Source organism: Erithacus rubecula (assembly GCF_903797595.1).
Source record: "Erithacus rubecula genome assembly, contig: scaffold_488_arrow_ctg1, whole genome shotgun sequence".
Taxonomy (NCBI): Eukaryota; Metazoa; Chordata; class Aves; order Passeriformes; family Muscicapidae; genus Erithacus; species Erithacus rubecula.
In genome coordinates this window covers 59949-77190 of record NW_027635851.1, presented here as the reverse complement: position 1 = coordinate 77190, position 17242 = coordinate 59949, and the positions used below count along the sequence as shown (strand labels likewise).

At 52.0% G+C, this 17242-nt stretch overlaps 1 protein-coding gene across 1 annotated transcript in view; it reads right to left on the bottom strand.

The window, feature by feature from the left end:
• Positions 1-122: 122 nt before the first annotated feature.
• The window catches only part of LOC306816278 (agrin-like), a gene marked incomplete at its 3' end in the record, with an annotated part of 62971 nt that continues 45851 nt past the window's right edge, over positions 123-17242 (bottom strand). Inside the window, 11 exon segments of the mRNA XM_079332741.1 lie at positions 123-141; positions 143-313; positions 3118-3234; positions 7029-7140; positions 8962-9126; positions 10186-10282; positions 10768-10902; positions 12058-12287; positions 12960-13175; positions 14455-14647; positions 15849-16286. Of these exon segments, the coding sequence (XP_079188867.1) occupies positions 123-141; positions 143-313; positions 3118-3234; positions 7029-7140; positions 8962-9126; positions 10186-10282; positions 10768-10902; positions 12058-12287; positions 12960-13175; positions 14455-14647; positions 15849-16286 (1893 nt within the window).

The following is a 17242-nucleotide window of genomic DNA, read 5'->3' as shown; positions in this document are numbered from 1 at the left end:
TGCCCACCCCAGTCCCCCCTCCCCCCATTCCCCATGTCCCCCCCAGTCCCCCCAGTCCCCCTGCCCCATGCCCACCCCAGTCCCCCCAGTCCCCCCAGTCCCCCCAGCCCCCTGCCCCTGACCTCTCTCGCAGTGAGCCCCCCGCAAAGCCCCTCTGGCAGCTGCACTGGAAGGTGCCCATGCTGGGCTGGCAGGTGCCCCCGTGCTGGCACACGGGGGGTCTCTGGGCACAGGGGTGACCCTGGAACGGGGACACGCCCCTGGCACTGCGGATGTGCCGCTCCTGCAGCACCGGCACCGCCCCGAGGGAGATCTGGGGACAGGAGGGGATCCATGGAACTGGGATTGTCACCCTGTCCCACGGGAACTGGGATTGTCACCCTGCTCCTGGGAACTGGGATTGTCACCCCTGTCCCACGGGAACTGGGATTGTCACCCTGTCCCACGGGAACTGGGATTGTCACCCTGTGCTATGGGAAACTGGGATTGTCACCCTGTCCCACGGGAACTGGGATTGTCACCCTGTGCTATGGGAACTGGGATTGTCACCCTGTCCCATGGGAACTGGGATTGTCACCCTGCTCCTGGGAACTGGGATTGTCACCCTGTCCTATGGGAACTGGGATTGTCACCCTGTGCTATGGGAAACTGGGATTGTCACCCTGCTCCATGGAACTGGGATTGTCACCCTGCTCCATGGGAACTGGGATTGCCACCCTGCTCCTGGGAAACTGGGATTGTCACCCTGTCCTATGGGAACTGGGATTGTCACCCTGTCCCATGGGGAACTGGGATTGTCACCCTGCTCCATGGGAACTGGGATTGTAACCCTGTCCCATGGGAACTGGGATTGTCACCCTGTCCTATGGGGAACTGGGATTGTCACCCTGCTCCTGGGAAACTGGGATTGTCACCCTGTCCCATGGGAACTGGGATTGTCACCCTGTCCCATGGGAAACTGGGATTGTCACCCTGTCCCACAGGAACTGGGATTGTCACCCTGTCCCATGGGAACTGGGATTGTCACCCTGCTCCATGGGAACTGGGATTGTCACCCTGTCCTATGGGGAACTGGGATTGTCACCCTGTCCCACGGGAACTGGGATTGTCACCCTGCTCCATGGGAAACTGGGATTGTCACCCTGCTCCATGGGAACTGGGATTGTCACCCTGTCCCACGGGAACTGGGATTGTCACCCTGTCCTATGGGGAACTGGGATTGTCACCCTGTCCCACGGGAACTGGGATTGTCACCCTGTCCCACGGGAACTGGGATTGTAACCCTGTCCTATGGGGAACTGGGATTGTCACCCTGCTCCTGGGAACTGGGATTGTCACCCTGCTCCATGGGAACTGGGATTGTCACCCTGTCCCATGGGAACTGGGATTGTCACCCTGTGCTATGGGGAACTGGGATTGTCACCCTGCTCCTGGGAAACTGGGATTGTCACCCTGTCCCATGGGAAACTGGGATTGTCACCCTGTCCCATGGGGAACTGGGATTGTCACCCTGCTCCATGGAACTGGGATTGTCACCCTGTCCCATGGGGAACTGGGATTGTCACCCTGCTCCATGGAACTGGGATTGTCACCCTGTCCTATGGGGAACTGGGATTGTCACCCTGTCCCACGGGAACTGGGATTGTCACCCTGCCCCATGGGAACTGGGATTGTCACCCTGTCCTATGGGGAACTGGGATTGTCACCCTGCTCCTGGGAACTGGGATTGTCACCCTGCTCCATGGGAAACTGGGATTGTCACCCTGCTCCTGGGAAACTGGGATTGTCACCCTGCTCCATGGGAACTGGGATTGTCACCCTGCCCCATGGGAACTGGGATTGTCACCCTGTCCCATGGGAATTCTGGGATTGTCACCCTGGTGGGAATCCACCTTGAAAATGGGAATCCAACCCTAAAATGGGATCCATCCCAAGGTGGGACACTGGAGTGACCAGCTGGACACTGGGCTATCCCAGTCCCACACTGGGCTATCCCAGTCCCACACTGGGCTATCCCAGTCCCACACTGGGCTATCCCAGTCCCACACTGGTCAATCCCAGTCCCACCCTGGGCTATCCCAGTCCCACACTGGTCAATCCCAGTCCCACACTGGTCAATCCCAGTCCCACACGGGCTATCCAGTCCACAACTGGTCAATCCCAGTCCCACACTGGTCAATCCCAGTCCCACACTGGGCTATCCCAGTCCCACACTGGTCAATCCCAGTCCCACACTGGGCTATCCCAGTCCCACACTGGTCAATCCCAGTCCCACCCTGGTCAATCCCAGTCCCACACTGGGCTATCCCAGTCCCACACTGGTCAATCCCAGTCCCACACTGGGCTATCCCAGTCCCACACTGGTCAATCCCAGTCCCACCCTGGTCAATCCCAGTCCCACACTGGGCTATCCCAGTCCCACACTGGGCTATCCCAGTCCCACACTGGTCAATCCCAGTCCCACCCTGGGCTATCCCAGTCCCACCCTGGGCTATCCCAGTCCCACACTGGTCAATCCCAGTCCCACACTGGGCTATCCCAGTCCCACACTGGTCAATCCCAGTCCCACACTGGGCTATCCCAGTCCCACACTGGTCAATCCCAGTCCCACCCTGCCCTGCCCCAGCCCCCCCTGCCCTGCCCCAGTTGTACTCTAGGTTATCCCAGTGCCCCCCTGCCCTGTCCCAGTTACACTCTACGTTATCCCAGTTATCCCAGTTGTACCCTGCCCTGCCCCGGCCCCCCCCCCCCCCGTCCTGCCCCAGCCCCCCCTGCCCTGCCCCAGCCCCCCTGCCCTGTCCTAGTTATACTCTAGGTTATCCCAGTTATCCCAGTTATACTCTAGGTTATCCCAGTCATACTCTAGGTTATCCCAGTTATCCCAGTCATACTCTAGGTTACCCCAGTTATCCCAGTTGTACCCAGGGCTATCCCAGGCCCCCCCATGCCCCTCTCACCCTCTGCAGGGCCCCCCTGAAGCCCCTGCTGCTCTCTGCTGCCCGCGCCCCCCCTGCCCTGTCCCAGTTGTACCCAGGGCTATCCCAGTTGTACTCTAGGTTATCCCAGTTATCCCAGTTGTACCCAGGGCTATCCCAGTTACCCCAGTGCCCCTCTCACCCTCTGCAGGGCCCCCCTGAAGCCCCTGCTGCTCTCTGCTGCCCGTGCCAGCCGGGAGAAGTCGGGGGCTCCCCCCACCAGCAGCGGCTCCTTCAGGTTCAGCACCTGGTGCGGCTCCTGCGGGGGAGGGGCGGCTCAGGGGGCTCCTTCTGCTCCCGGAGCCTTTTTGATTTCAGGATAATTTATTTTAGGGTAGTTTATTTTAGGGTATTTTATTTTAGGGTATTTTATTTTAGGAGATTTTATTTTAGGGTAGTTTATTTTAGGGTATTTTATTTTAGGGGATTTTATTTTAGGGTATTTTATTTTAGGGTATTTTATTTTAGGGGATTTTATTTTAGAGGATTTCATTTTAGGGTAGTTTATTTTAGGGTATTTTATTTTAGGGTATTTTATTTTAGGGGATTTTATTTTAGAGGACTTTATTTTAGGGTAGTTTATTTTAGGGTATTTTATTTTAGGGTATTTTATTTTAGGAGATTTTATTTTAAGGTATTTTATTTTAGAGGATTTTATTTTAGGGTAGTTTATTTTAGGGTATTTTATTTTAGGGTAGTTTATTTTAGGGTATTTTATTTTAGGATAATTTATTTTAGGGCAGTTTATTTTAGGGTATTTTATTTTAGAGGATTTTATTTTAGGGTAGTTTATTTTAGGGTAGTTTATTTTAGAGTATTTTATTTTAGGGTATTTTATTTTAGGGTAGTTTATTTTAGGGTAGTTTATTTTAGGGTAGTTTATTCTAGGATTTTTTTTTAAGAATAATTTTATTTTAGGGTAGTTTATTTTAGTGTATTTTCTTGTTCGATAATTTTATTTTAAAATATTTTATTTTAGGGTATTTTATTTTAGGAGATTTTATTTTAGGGTATTTTATTTTAGAGTATTTTATTTTAGGGTAGTTTATTTTTACGTATTTTCTTGTTGATTAATTTTATTTTGGGATATTTTATTTTAGAATATTATATTTTAGGGTATTTTATTTTAGAATATTTTATTTTAGGGTATTTTATTTTAGGATAATTTTATTTTAGGGTATTTTATTTTAGGATAATTTATTTTAGGGTATTTTATTTTAGGGTATTTTCTTGTTGAATAATTTTATTTTAGGATATTTTATTTTAGGGGATTTTATTTTAGGAGATTTTATTTTAGGAGATTTTATTTTAGGATATTTTATTTTAGGATAATTTTATTTTAGGATTATTTTATTTTAGGATATTTTATTTTTGCATATTTTCTTGTTGGATAATTTTATTTTGGGATATTTTATTTTTGGATAATTTTCTTTGAGGATATTTTATGTTAGAATATTTAATTTTAGGATAATTTTCTTCTAGGATAATTTTCTTTTAGGATATTTTATTCTAGAGTATTTTATTTTAGCATCATTTTGTTTTAGGATAATTTTGGTTTTGGATATTTTATTTTAGGATAATTTTCTTTTAGGCTATTTTACTTTAGGATATTTCTTTTTAGTTTATTTTAGGATAATTTTCTTTTAGGATAGTTTTCAGATAATTTTCTTTTCAGATAATTTATTTTAGGATAATTTTGGTTTTGGATATTTTATTTTAGGGTATTTTATTTTAGGATAATTTTGATTTTGGATAGTTTATTTTAGGATAATTTTCTTTTAGGCTATTTTACTTTAGGATATTTCATTTTAGTTTATTTTAGGATAATTTTCTTTTAGGATAGTTTTCAGATAATTTTCTTTTCAGATAATTTATTTTAGGATAATTTTGGTTTTGGATAGTTTATTTTAGGATAATTTTCTTTTAGGATAGTTTTCAGATAATTTTCTTTTCAGATAATTTATTTTAGGATAATTTTGGTTTTGGATATTTTATTTTAGGATATTTTATTTTAGGATAATTTTGGTTTTGAATAGTTTATTTTAGGATAATTTTCTTTTAGGATAGTTTTCAGATAATTTTCTTTTCAGATAATTTATTTTTTAGGATAATTTTTCAGGCCTGGAGGGGGGGGCTCAGGTTTTGTGTGACCCCCCAAAATTCAGGTTTGAGAAAATTCCTTTGGGACAGAAAATTCCTGGGAATTCTCCAGGGGTGATGTCAATCACTAACTAATGTTCAGTGGGATTAACACAACAACAAATTAAAAATACAAAAATAAATTAAAAAAATGGTTTCATTAATGATTAATTGAAATGCTGCCAAAATAAATAAATAAAATAAAAAAAGTAACAACTGGAAGGGAAGGAATGAGCAGCTCTAAACTACAGAAATCCTAAACCAGATGGGAAAAGGGATGGAAAACACCAAAAAAAGATGAAAAAATTAAAAAATTTAAAAATGATTAAAAAATGAAAAAATGAAAAAATGAAAAAAGAAGAAGGTGCAGATGAGATGGAGGCGTGGTGGGGTCATACTTATCTGTACCTTACGGGATTTCTGGGATCCAGACAGAAAAATACAAAAGAAAATCAAAAGAGAGAGAGAAAAAAAAATAAAAGGGAATCAGTGGGGGTGACACTGGGGGTGACACTGGGGTGACACTGGGGGTGGCACTGCCACCAAGGACCTGCTCTGCTCCCAGAGGAGCTGGGAAAGGAGAGAAAAAGAGGAAAAAATCAGATTTTTTTTTTCTTTTTGCTGGAGTTTGGAGTGAGCTCAGCAGGATTTTTCCTGGAAAAGAATCCCAAGGGATGCAGGGATGGGGACAAGGGATGGGGACAAGGGACAGGAAAAAAAGAGGCCAAGGGGCTCCCCCCAAATCTGTGCTGGGGGGCCTCCTGACACTCATCAAGGCTGTTAATTAATTAACAGTGTAATTATTGGCACAGCACAGGGAGATGCAATTAGGGGTGGGGGGGATTCCATGGGGGGCATTCCCCCAAAAACAGGATTTAAAGGTCAGAACCCTCAGAAATTCCAATTTTCCACCTTCAAAATCACGATTTAAACACCAGAACCCTCAGAAATTCCAATTCTCCACCAACAAAATCACAATTTAAAGCCCAGAACCCTCAGAAATTCCAATTTTCCACCTTCATAATCAGAATTTAAACCCCAGAACCCTCAGAAATTCCAATTCTCCACCAACAAAATCACAATTTAAAGTCCAGAGCCCTGAGAATTCCACACTCAAAATCAGGATTTAAACCCCAGAACCTTGAGATTTTCACTCTCAAAATCAGGATTTAAAGTCCAGAACTCTGAGAAATTCCACTCTCAAAATCAGGATTTAAACCCCAGAACTCTGAGATTTCCACTCTCAAAATCAGGATTTAAACCCCAGAACCCTGAGATTTCCACTCTCAAAATCAGGATTTAAAGTCCAGAACTCTGAGAAATTGCACTCTCAAAATCAGGATTTAAACCCCAGAACCACGAGAATTCCACCCCCAAAACTCAATTTAAATCCCAGAACTCTGAGAATTCCACACTCAAAATCAGGATTTAAACCCCAAAACCCTGAGATTTCCACTCTCAAAATCAGGATTTAAAGTCCAGAACTCTGAGAAATTCCACTCCTCTACCCTCAAATCCACGATTTAAACCCCAGAACCTTGAGATTTCCACTCTCAAAATCAGGATTTAAACCCCAGAACTCTGAGATTTCCACTCTCAAAATCAGGATTTAAACTCCAGAACTCTGAGATTTCCACACTCAAAATCAGGATTTAAACCCCAGAACTCTGAGATTTCCACTCTCAAAATCAGGATTTAAACCCCAGAACCTTGAGATTTCCACTCTCAAAATCAGGATTTAAACCCCAAAACCCTGAGATTTCCACACTCCAAATCAGAATTGAAAGCCCAGAAATTCCACTTTTCCACCCCCAAACCCAGGATTGAAACCCCAGGAACTGGAAAATTCCACTTTTCCACCCCCAACCCCAAATTTAAACCTTTTTCAGGGTTTGCTGCTCCCTCCCCACTCACCGGGGACTCTCCTGTCACCCTCTGCCCGTTGTTGACCCTCAGCTCTCCCTTGCGGCCACTCCTCTCCAGCTGGACACTGACCCACGTGTCCAGGGGCACAGGCTCCCTGCTCCTGGGGGAAAAATAAATAAAAATAAAAATTAAAATGAAAAATAAACCTCCCAGGTGAGAGATCTGGTTAGAAGTGTCATATTCTATCAATAGAATGCAATTAAATCGTGTAAATAAAGGATTCGTCCTCACTCAGCTGGATTAAAATACAAATAAACGAATTAAAAACATCCCAGGTGAGAGATCTGGTTAGAAGTGTCATATTCTATAATTAGAATGCAATTAAACTTTGTAAATAAAGGATTGGCCCTCGCTCAGATGGATTAAAATACAAATAAACAAATTAAAAACATCCCAGGTGAGAGATCTGGTTACAAATGTCATATTCTATCCATAGAATGCAATTAAACCTTATAAATAAATGTTTGGTCCTCACTCAGCTGGATTAAAATACAAATAAATGAATTAAAAACCTCCCAGGTGAGAGATCTGGTTATAAGTGTCATATTCTATCAATAGAATGCAATAAAACTTTGTAAATAAAGGATTGGTCCTCGCTCAGCTGGATTAAAATACAAATAAACGAATTAAAAACATCCCAGGTGAGAGATCTGGTTATAAGTGTCATATTCTATCAATAGAATGCAATTAAACTTTGTAAATAAAGGATTGGTCCTCGCTCAGATGGATTAAAATGTGAGGAAAAGTCACAAGAATTAAAATTAGATTTGCACACTGTGTGAGAAATAAAAAGTTTGAGAATCCATGAAGAAAAGATGGGAAAGGAATCTTAGCACATGTAGATACAATATCTCAAATATCAATCAATTATTAATTAATCCCTGCTATCTCAGATTTAATTAATGACAAATCCCTGCTATCTCAGATATTAATTGATGACAAATCCCTGCTATCTCAGATATTAATTGATAATAAATCCCTGCAATCTCAGATATTAATTGATGATAAATCCCTGCTATCTCAGATATTAATTGATAATAAATCCCTGCTATCTCAGATATTAATTAATGACAAATCCCTGCAATCTCAGATATTAATTGATGATAAATCCCTGCTATCTCAGATATTAATTGATAATAAATCCCTGCAATCTCAGATATTAATTGATGATAAATCCCTGCTATCTCAGATATTAATTGATAATAAATCCCTGCTATCTCAGATATTAATTAATGATAAATCCCTGCAATCTCAGATATTAATTAATGATAAATCCCTGCTATCCCAGATAATAATTAATGGTAAATCCCTGCTATCTCAGATATTAATTAATGACAAATCCCTGCAGTCTCAGATATTAATGAATGACAGATCCCTGCAATCTCAGATATTAATTGATAATAAATCCCTGCAATCTCAGATATTAATTAATGACAAATCCCTGCAGTCCCAGATGTTTTTGGGTGCCAGGCCCCTGCTCCCAGAGCTGCACCCCTGCACTCACCTGAGCAGAGCTGCCCCTGCACTCACCTGAGCAGAGCTGCCCCTGCACTCACCTGAGCAGAGCTGCACTCACCTGAGCAGAGCTGCCCCCTGCACTCACCTGAGCAGAGCTGCACTCACCTGAGCAGAGCTGCCCCCTGCACTCACCTGAGCAGAGCTGCCCCTGCACTCACCTGAGCAGAGCTGCCCCTGCACTCACCTGAGCAGAGCTGCACTCACCTGAGCAGAGCTGCCCCCTGCACTCACCTGAGCAGAGCTGCCCCCTGCACTCACCTGAGCAGAGCTGCACTCACCTGAGCAGAGCTGCCCCTGCACTCACCTGAGCAGAGCTGCACTCACCTGAGCAGAGCTGCCCCTGCACTCACCTGAGCAGAGCTGCCCCCTGCACTCACCTGAGCAGAGCTGCCCCTGCACTCACCTGAGCAGAGCTGCCCCCTTGCCCAGGTCGTATCTGAACTCCAGGTGTCCCTCGCGCAGGGACAGGGACACAAAGTCCCCTCTGCCATCGCTCTTCTGGCCGTTGTAGAAGATCAGCCCCGTGGGGCTCTTGGCCAGGAACACCAGCTCCATGGACATCCTGTCCCTGAGGGGGACAGGGACAGTGAGACAGGGAGAGAGGGACAGGGACACGTGTGACAGAGGGACAGGGACACATCCCTGACAGGGACAGGGAGAGAGGGACAGGGAGAGAGGGACAGGGACACGTGTGACAGAGGGACAGGGACACATCCCTTACAGGGACAGGGAGAGAGGGACAGGGAGAGAGGGACAGGGACACGTGTGACAGAGGGACAGGGACACATCCCTGACAGGGACAGGGAGAGAGGGACAGGGAGAGAGGGACAGGGACACGTGTGACAGAGGGACAGGAACAGGGACACAACCCTGAGGGGGGACAGGGACAGTGAGAGAGGGACAGGGACAGAACCCTGAGAGGGACAGGGACAGGGAGAGAGGGACAGGGACATGTGTGACAGAGGGACAGGGACATATCCCTGACAGGGACAGGGACAGTGAGAGAGGGACAGGGACAGGGAGAGAGGGACAGGGAGACAAGGACAGGGACAGATCCTGAGAGGGACAGGGACACATCCCTGACAGGGACAGGGAGAGAGGGACAGGGAGACAGGGACAGGGACAGATCCTGAGAGGGACAGGGACACGTGACAGAGGGACAGGGACAGTGAGAGAGGGGCAGGGACACGTGTGATAGAGGGACAGGGACAGTGAGAGAGGGACAGGGACAGGGAGAGAGGGACAGGGACAGGGACACATCTCTGAGAGGGACAGGGACACATCCATGAGAGGGACAGGGACAGAGACAGATCCCTGAGGGGACAGGGACACATCCCTGAGGGGACAGGGACACATCCTGAGGACAGCAGGGTTAGGGACACCTCCATCCCTGCCAGCTGCTGTCCTGCCCCGTGCCCGCCTCCCCTGGGATAACCCTGAGAGTGTGGGGTGGCAGAAATGCCACCTGTGCCAGGTGAGGGATGTCTGGGATGTCCCTCATGCTCAGGGTGCTGTGGGGTGGGGTTGTCCCTGTCCCTGCCCCACCCCCCCACCCTGACCCCACCCTGACCCCACCCCTGCCCCACCCCCCCCACCCCCCCCACCCTGACCCCACCCCCTGGCTCACTGCAGGTCGGGCACGAAGCTCTGCAGCCCGTTCAGCTCCAGGTAGGAGAGGCCATTGAACTCGGGCAGGAAGGGCAGGGACTGGTCCTGCTCTGTCACTGGGCACCGAGGGGCAGCGTCAGGCACAGGGACCCCAGCCCGGGCTGGGGACACTCCCAGGGACCCCACCCCAGGGACACCCCCAGGGACCCCACCCCGGGCTGGGGACACTCCCAGGGACCCCACCCCAGGGACACCCCCAGGGACACCCCCAGGGACCCCACCCTGGGCTGGGGACACTCCCAGGACCCCACCCCAGGGACACCCCCAGGGACACCTCCAGGGACCCCCCCAGCCCCTTGCCCCACCCCAGGGCCCCCCAGGGACCCCCCCAGCCCCTTGCCCACCCCAGGGCCCCCCAGCCCCTTGCCCCCCCCAGGCCCCCCAGCCCCTTGCCCACCCCAGGGCCCCCCAGCCCCTTGCCCACACCAGGGCCCCCCAGCCCTTTGCCCACCCCAGGGCCCCCCCCAGGCCCCCCAGCCCCTTGCCCCCCCCAGGCCCCCCAGCCCCTTGCCCCCCCCAGGTCCCCCAGCCCCTTGCCCACCTGTCTCACAGGCCTCGCCCTGGCGCCCCACGGGGCAGGCACACAGGTGGGCGCCGTGGGGCAGCACCAGGCAGGTGGCAGAGCTGTGGCACGGGGAGGGCTCGCAGGGGTTCCTCTCCAGGGCACAGGTGGGGCCTGTGGGGACAGGGAGCTTGTCACTGGTGTCCCCAGTGTCACCAACCCCTGTGTCACCAACCCCTGTGTCACCAACACCAGCGTCCAAAAACAATTCTGGTGTCCAAAACTATTCCAGTGCCCAAAGCACAGTTAATGCTCTAAAGGTGCCATTATTTGGGACAATTAATGCCCCTAAAGCTGCCTTTAGGAAACAAGCATAATTAATGCCCTAAAGGTGCTATTATTTGGGACAATTAATGCCCATAAAGGTGCCATCATTTGGGACAATTAATGCCCATAAAGGTGCCAGTATTTGAGACAATTAATGCCCTAAAGGTGACATTACTTGGAACAATCAATCCCGTAAAGGTGCCATTATTTGGGACAATTAATGCCCTAAAGGTGCCATTATTGACAATTAATGCCCTAAAGGTGCCATTATGAGCACAATCAATGCCCCTAAGGTGCCATTATTTGGAACAATTAATGCCCATAAAGGTGCCATCATTTGGGACAATTAATGCCCATAAAGGTGCCACCAGTTGGGACAATCAATCCCGTAAAGGTGCCATTATTTGGGACAATTAATGCCCCTAAATGTCCCTTTATGAGACCAACTAATGCCCATAAAGGTGCCATTATGAGCATAATTAATGCCCTAAATGTGCCATTATTTGGGACATGAGCATAATTAATGCCTTAAAGGTCCCTTTATGAGACCAACTAATGCCCCTAAAGGTGCCATTACTTGGGACACTTAATGCCCATAAAGGTGCCATTATTTGGGACAATTAATGCCCATAAAGGTGCCATCATTTGAGACAATTAATGCCCATAAAGGTGCTATTATGAGCACAATTAATGCCCTAAAGTGCCATTATTTGGAACAATTAATGCCCATAAAGGTGCCATCATTTGGGACAATTAATGCCCCTAAATGTCCTTTTATGAGACCAACTAATGTCCCTAAAGGTGCCATTATGAGCATAATTAATGCCCTAAATGTGCCATTATTTGGGACATGAGCACAATCAATAGCCCTAATTTGCCATCATTTGGAGCACAAGCAGCTCCCGACCCTCACCCCCCACCCCACCCAAACTCCCCCGCACCCCCCGCTGTGCCCGCGCCCCCCGTGCCCCCCGTGCCCCCCGTGCCCCCGTACCCCCGTACCCGTGTAGCCCTCGGGGCACTGGCAGTGGAAGGTGCCCTGCTGGCGGGGCTGGCAGAGGCCGCCGTGGTGGCAGGGGCTGGGCTGGCAGGGCTGGGGGCTGCACTGGCCCACGGCGCTGGCGTGCAGCGCGTCCCCCCCGCCCGGCCGCAGCTCCAGGCCGCGGTTGTTGATGCTGAGCTGGCGCACGCAGCCCCGCAGCCCCGCGGTGACACCGCAGCGCTCGGCCACCCTGCGGGGACAGGGACAGCTTGTGACGGGGGGTGGGGAGGGGACAGGGACAGGGACACGGCTTGTGACGGGGAATGGGGACAGGGACACGGTTTGTGACAGGGAATGGGGACAGGGACACGGCTCGTGACAGGGAATGGGGACAGGGACACGGCTTGTGACGGGGGGTGGGGAGGGGACACGGCTCGTGACGGGGAATGGGGAAGGGACAGCGACACGGGTTTGTGACAGGGAATGGGGACAGGGACAGGGTTTGTGACAGGGCATGGGGAGGGGACAGGGACAGCAACACGGCTTGTGACAGAGGCATAGAGAGGGGAGGGGACATGGTCTTGTGACAGGGGTATGGGGTGGGGAGGGGACAGTGACAGGGGTTTGTGGCAAGGGGCATGGGGTGGGGACACGGGTTTGTGCCCAGAGGAACTGCCCTGGCACTCCAAGGGGCAGTGCCACCCTGATGGGACAGAGTCATACCTGCAGCCCCAGTGCCACCCTCCATCCCCTGTGTCCCCTCACAGTGCCACCCTCATCCCCAGTGCCACCCCCATCCCAGTGTCACCCTCTAGTCCCAGCACCACCCTCCATCCCCGGTGCCCCCCCCATCCCAGTGCCACCCCCATCCCCGGTGCCACCCCCATCCCCGGTGCCCCCCGTGTCCCCCTCGTGCCCTCACCGCTCCATGTGCTCGTGGGGCGCTCCCCCGATGAAGAGCTCGGTGTCCAGGTTGAGCCCGTCGGTGCCCAGGGGGCTGTTCCCGCTCACCGGGGGCTCCCCGTCCACCGACAGGCTGCCCGTGCGCCGGCTGCGCGTCACCAGCAGCGAGTGCCAGCGCCCGGGCTGGGCCCGCACCGTGCTGCTCACCAGGGCCGGCCCCGAGCCCGTGTCAAACCTGGGACAGTGACAGTGACAGTGACAGTGCTGGGACACACCCGGGACAGTGACAGTGACAGTGCTGGGACACACCCGGGACAGTGACAGTGACAGGCTGAGCCCGTGTCAAACCTGGGACACACCCGGGACAGTGACAGTGACAGGCTGAGCCCGTGTCAAACCTGGGACACACCCGGGACAGTGACAGTGACAGCCCCGAGCCCGTGTCAAACCTGGGACACACCCGGGTCAGTGACAGTGACAGTGCTGGGACACACCCGGGACAGTGACAGTGACAGCCCTGAGCCCGTGTCAAACCTGGGACACACCCGGGACAGTGACAGTGACAGTGCTGGGACACACCCGGGTCAGTGACAGTGACAGCCCCGAGCCCGTGTCAAACCTGGGACACACCCGGGTCAGTGACAGTGCTGGGACACACCCGGGACAGTGACAGTGACAGTGCTGGGACACACCCAGGTCAGTGACAGTGACAGGCTGAGCCCGTGTCAAACCTGGGACACACCCTCCTCTCTTCTCTCCTCCTTTTTCTCCCTCCTTCCTCTCCTACCCTCCCTTTCTCTCCCTCCTTCCTTCTCTCCTCTCCTTCTTCCCCTCCCTCCCTCCCTCCCTCCCTCCCTCCCTCCCTCCCTCCCTCCCTCCCTCCCTCCCTCCCTCCCTCCCTCCCTCCCTCCCTCCCTCCCTCCCTCCATCCATCCCTCCCTCCCTCCCTCCATCCCTCCCTCCCTCCCTCCCTCCATCCCTCCCTTTTTCTCTCCTTCTCTCATTCCAAACCCATCCCATCAAATTTTGGAATAAAAAAAAAATTCACTCCAGCACTTTCCTCCCTTTCCTTTTCCCCCTTTACACATTTCTTCTGCCAGTTAAAAAAACACCACACCAAAAAAAGCTCTTGGGTAAAACCCAACCTCCCAAAACCCCAGTTACAAAAAAAAATCTCCTAGAAAAAAAACCAAACCGCCCAAACCCCACTAGAAAAAGATCTCTTGGAAAAACCCCAACCTTCTAAAACCCCAGTAAAAAAACCCAAAAACTCTCAAAAATCCCAACCTCTCAAAACCCCACTAAAAAAAAAATCTCAAAAAATAAACCCAACCTCCTAAAGCCCCACCAAAAAAAAACCCTCAAAAATAAACCCAACCTCCCACACCTTGGATCTTTTCACAACTCAAAGTTACAGCGAGTTCAATCGCTGAAAACTCCAACCGCATCCCCCCAAAAAAAACCCCAAAAAAATCCAGATTTGTGTGCACTTTGAGGCTTTGCAGGGGGCTGACCTGAGCTGCACGAAGCCCCCCAGCAGTGCCAGGGAGATGAAGTCCTTGCCGTGCCTCTGGGCGTTGTAGAGCAGCAGCCCGCTGGGCTCCAGCGCGCGGAACTGCAGCGAGACCCGCAGCGTGTGGTAGGCGCGCATGGTCCGGAACGCCAGGAACGAACCGCCCCCGAAAAACGCCCAGAACGGGCTGGGGGCTGCGGGCACTGCGGGGGACGGGGGTGGCAGGGGCAGGAGGGGACGGCAGGGGATGGCAGGGGACAGGAGGGGGTGGCAGGGACAGCAGGGGATGGCAGGGGATGACAGGGGACAGGAGGGCATGGCAGGGACAGGAGGGGGTGGCAGGGGACAGGAGGGGGTGGCAGGGGCAGGAGGGGGTGGCAGGGGATAGGAGGGGGTGGCAGGGGACAGGAGGGGATGGCAGGGGACAGGAGGGGATGGCAGGGGACAGGAGGGGGTGGCAGGGGATAGGAGGGGATGGCAGGGGACAGGAGGGGATGGCAGGGGACAGGAGGGGGTGGCAGGGGATAGGAGGGGGTGGCAGGGGATAGGAGGGGGTGGCAGGGGCAGGAGGGGGTGGCAGGGGATAGGATGGGGTGGCAGGGGACGGGAGGGGGTGGCAGGGACAGGAGGGGGTGGCAGGGGATAGGAGGGGGTGGCAGGGGCAGGAGGGGGTGGCAGGGGACAGGAGGGGGTGGCAGGGGATAGGAGGGGGTGGCAGGGGACAGGAGGGGGTGGCAGGGGATAGGAGGGGGTGGCAGGGGATAGGAGGGGGTGGCAGGGACAGGAGGGGGTGGCAGGGGCAGGAGGGGGTGGCAGGGGACAGGAGGGGGTGGCAGGGGATAGGAGGGGACAGGCAGGACAGGAGGGGATGGCAGGGGACAGGAGAGGATGGCAGGGACAGCAGGGGACAGGAGGGATAGCAGGGGACAGGAGGGGATGGCAGGGGACAGGAGGGGGTGGCAGGGGACAGGAAGGACAGCAAGGGACAGGAGGGGACAGGCAGGACAGGAGCGGATAGCAGGGGATAGGAGGGGATAGCAGGGACAATGGGGACGGCAGGGGACAGGAGGGGATGGCAGGGGACAGGAGGGGATAGCAGGGACAATGGGGACGGCAGGGGACAGGAGGGGACACAAGAACACGGCAGTTAGTGCCTGGCTCAAAGCTGGGAATGTTTTCCTGTCTCACACAAAGCTGGGAATATTTTCCTCTCTGGCACAATATTGGGAATGTTTTCCCACCCAAAATAAGCCTGGCAATGTTTGGCATCCCTGGCAGTGCCCAAATCCCACCTGCAACAACCTGCCACAGGAGGTGACATCCCCACCCAGGGCAGGGGAGGCAAGAACTGATTTTTAACCCCCCAATTAGGGATTTTTGGGGAGCAGCACCTACGTTTGTCACACAGAGCCCCTCCTGTCCCCGCGGGGCAGCTGCAGGTGAAGTCCCGGCCGTGGTCCTGGCAGGTGCCCCCGTGCAGGCAGGGCTGGGACTGGCAGGGGCTGGGGGCTGCACTGGTGCCAGGGGGCAGCTGGGTGGGCTTCCTCCTGCCAGGGCTGCTGGGGCTGGGCCTCCTGGTGCTGCCCACGGCCACCGCCTTGGCGCTGGGCTGGCCCGGGGACGGCGTGGCCACCGGGAGCCTGCGGGTGCTGGACACGGCTGCGGTGGCCTCGGGGACTCTGCGGGTGGTGGCCAAGGCTGCGGTGGCCTCGGGGACTCTGCGGGTGGTGGCCAAGGCTGAGGTGGCCTCGGGGACTCTGCGGGTGGTGGCCACGGCAGCGGTGGTGGCCGTGGTGGTGGTGACGGTGGTGGTGAAGAGCCGGGGGATCCAGTCTGGAACACAGCAGAGGGGTGGGGTATGGAGGGGTGGGGTTAGGGTCAGTTGTAGGTCATTTTTAGGGTCAGATATGGGTTAATTTTGGGGTCAGGTGTGGGTTAATTTTGGGGTCAGGTGTGGGTCAGTTTTGGGGTCAGGTGTGGGTCAGTTTTAGGGTCAGGTGTGGGTCAGTTTTAGGGTCAGGTGTGGGTTAGTATTGGGCCAGGTGTGGGTCAGTTTTAAGGTCAGGTGTGGGTTAATTTTGGGGTCAGATGTGGGTCAGTTTTAGGGTCAGGTGTCGGTCAGTTTTGGGGTCAGGTGTGGGTCAGTTTTGGGGTCAGGTGTGGGTTAAGTTTAGGGTCAGGTGTGGGTTAATTTTGGGGTCAGGTGTGGGTCAGTTTTAGGGTCAGGTGTCGGTCAGTTTTGGGGTCAGGTGTGGGTTAAGTTTAGGGTCAGGTATGGTTTAAGTTTAGGGTCAGGTGTGGGTTAATTTTGGGGTCAGGGCTGGGTTAATTTTGGGGTCAGGTGTGGGTCAGTTTTAGGGTCAGGTGTAGCTCAGTTTTGGGGTCAGGTATGGTTTAAGTTTAGGGTCAGGTGTGGGTTAAGTTTTAGGGTTCAAGTATGGGTTAATTTTGGGGCCAGGTGTGGGTCAGTTTTAGGGTCAGGTGTGGGTCAGTTTTAGGGTGAGGTGTGGGTCAGTTTTGGGGTCAGGTATGGTTTAAGTTTAGGGTCAGGTAAGGGTTAAGTTTTAGGGTTCAAGTATGGGTTAATTTTGGGGTCAGGGCTGGGTTAATTTTGGGGTCAGGGCTGGGTTATAAGAGGACTAGCCACCCTTATCCTGGAGGAGGAATTTCCACCCTAAGAAGCCTCAAAGTGAACAAAAATCAGGAATATTCTGGGATGCTGGCAGCACGTGGGGCTGTGCCTGTGCCGGGCTCTGGGAATTCTGGGTGGAGCAGGAGCAGCCCCACCC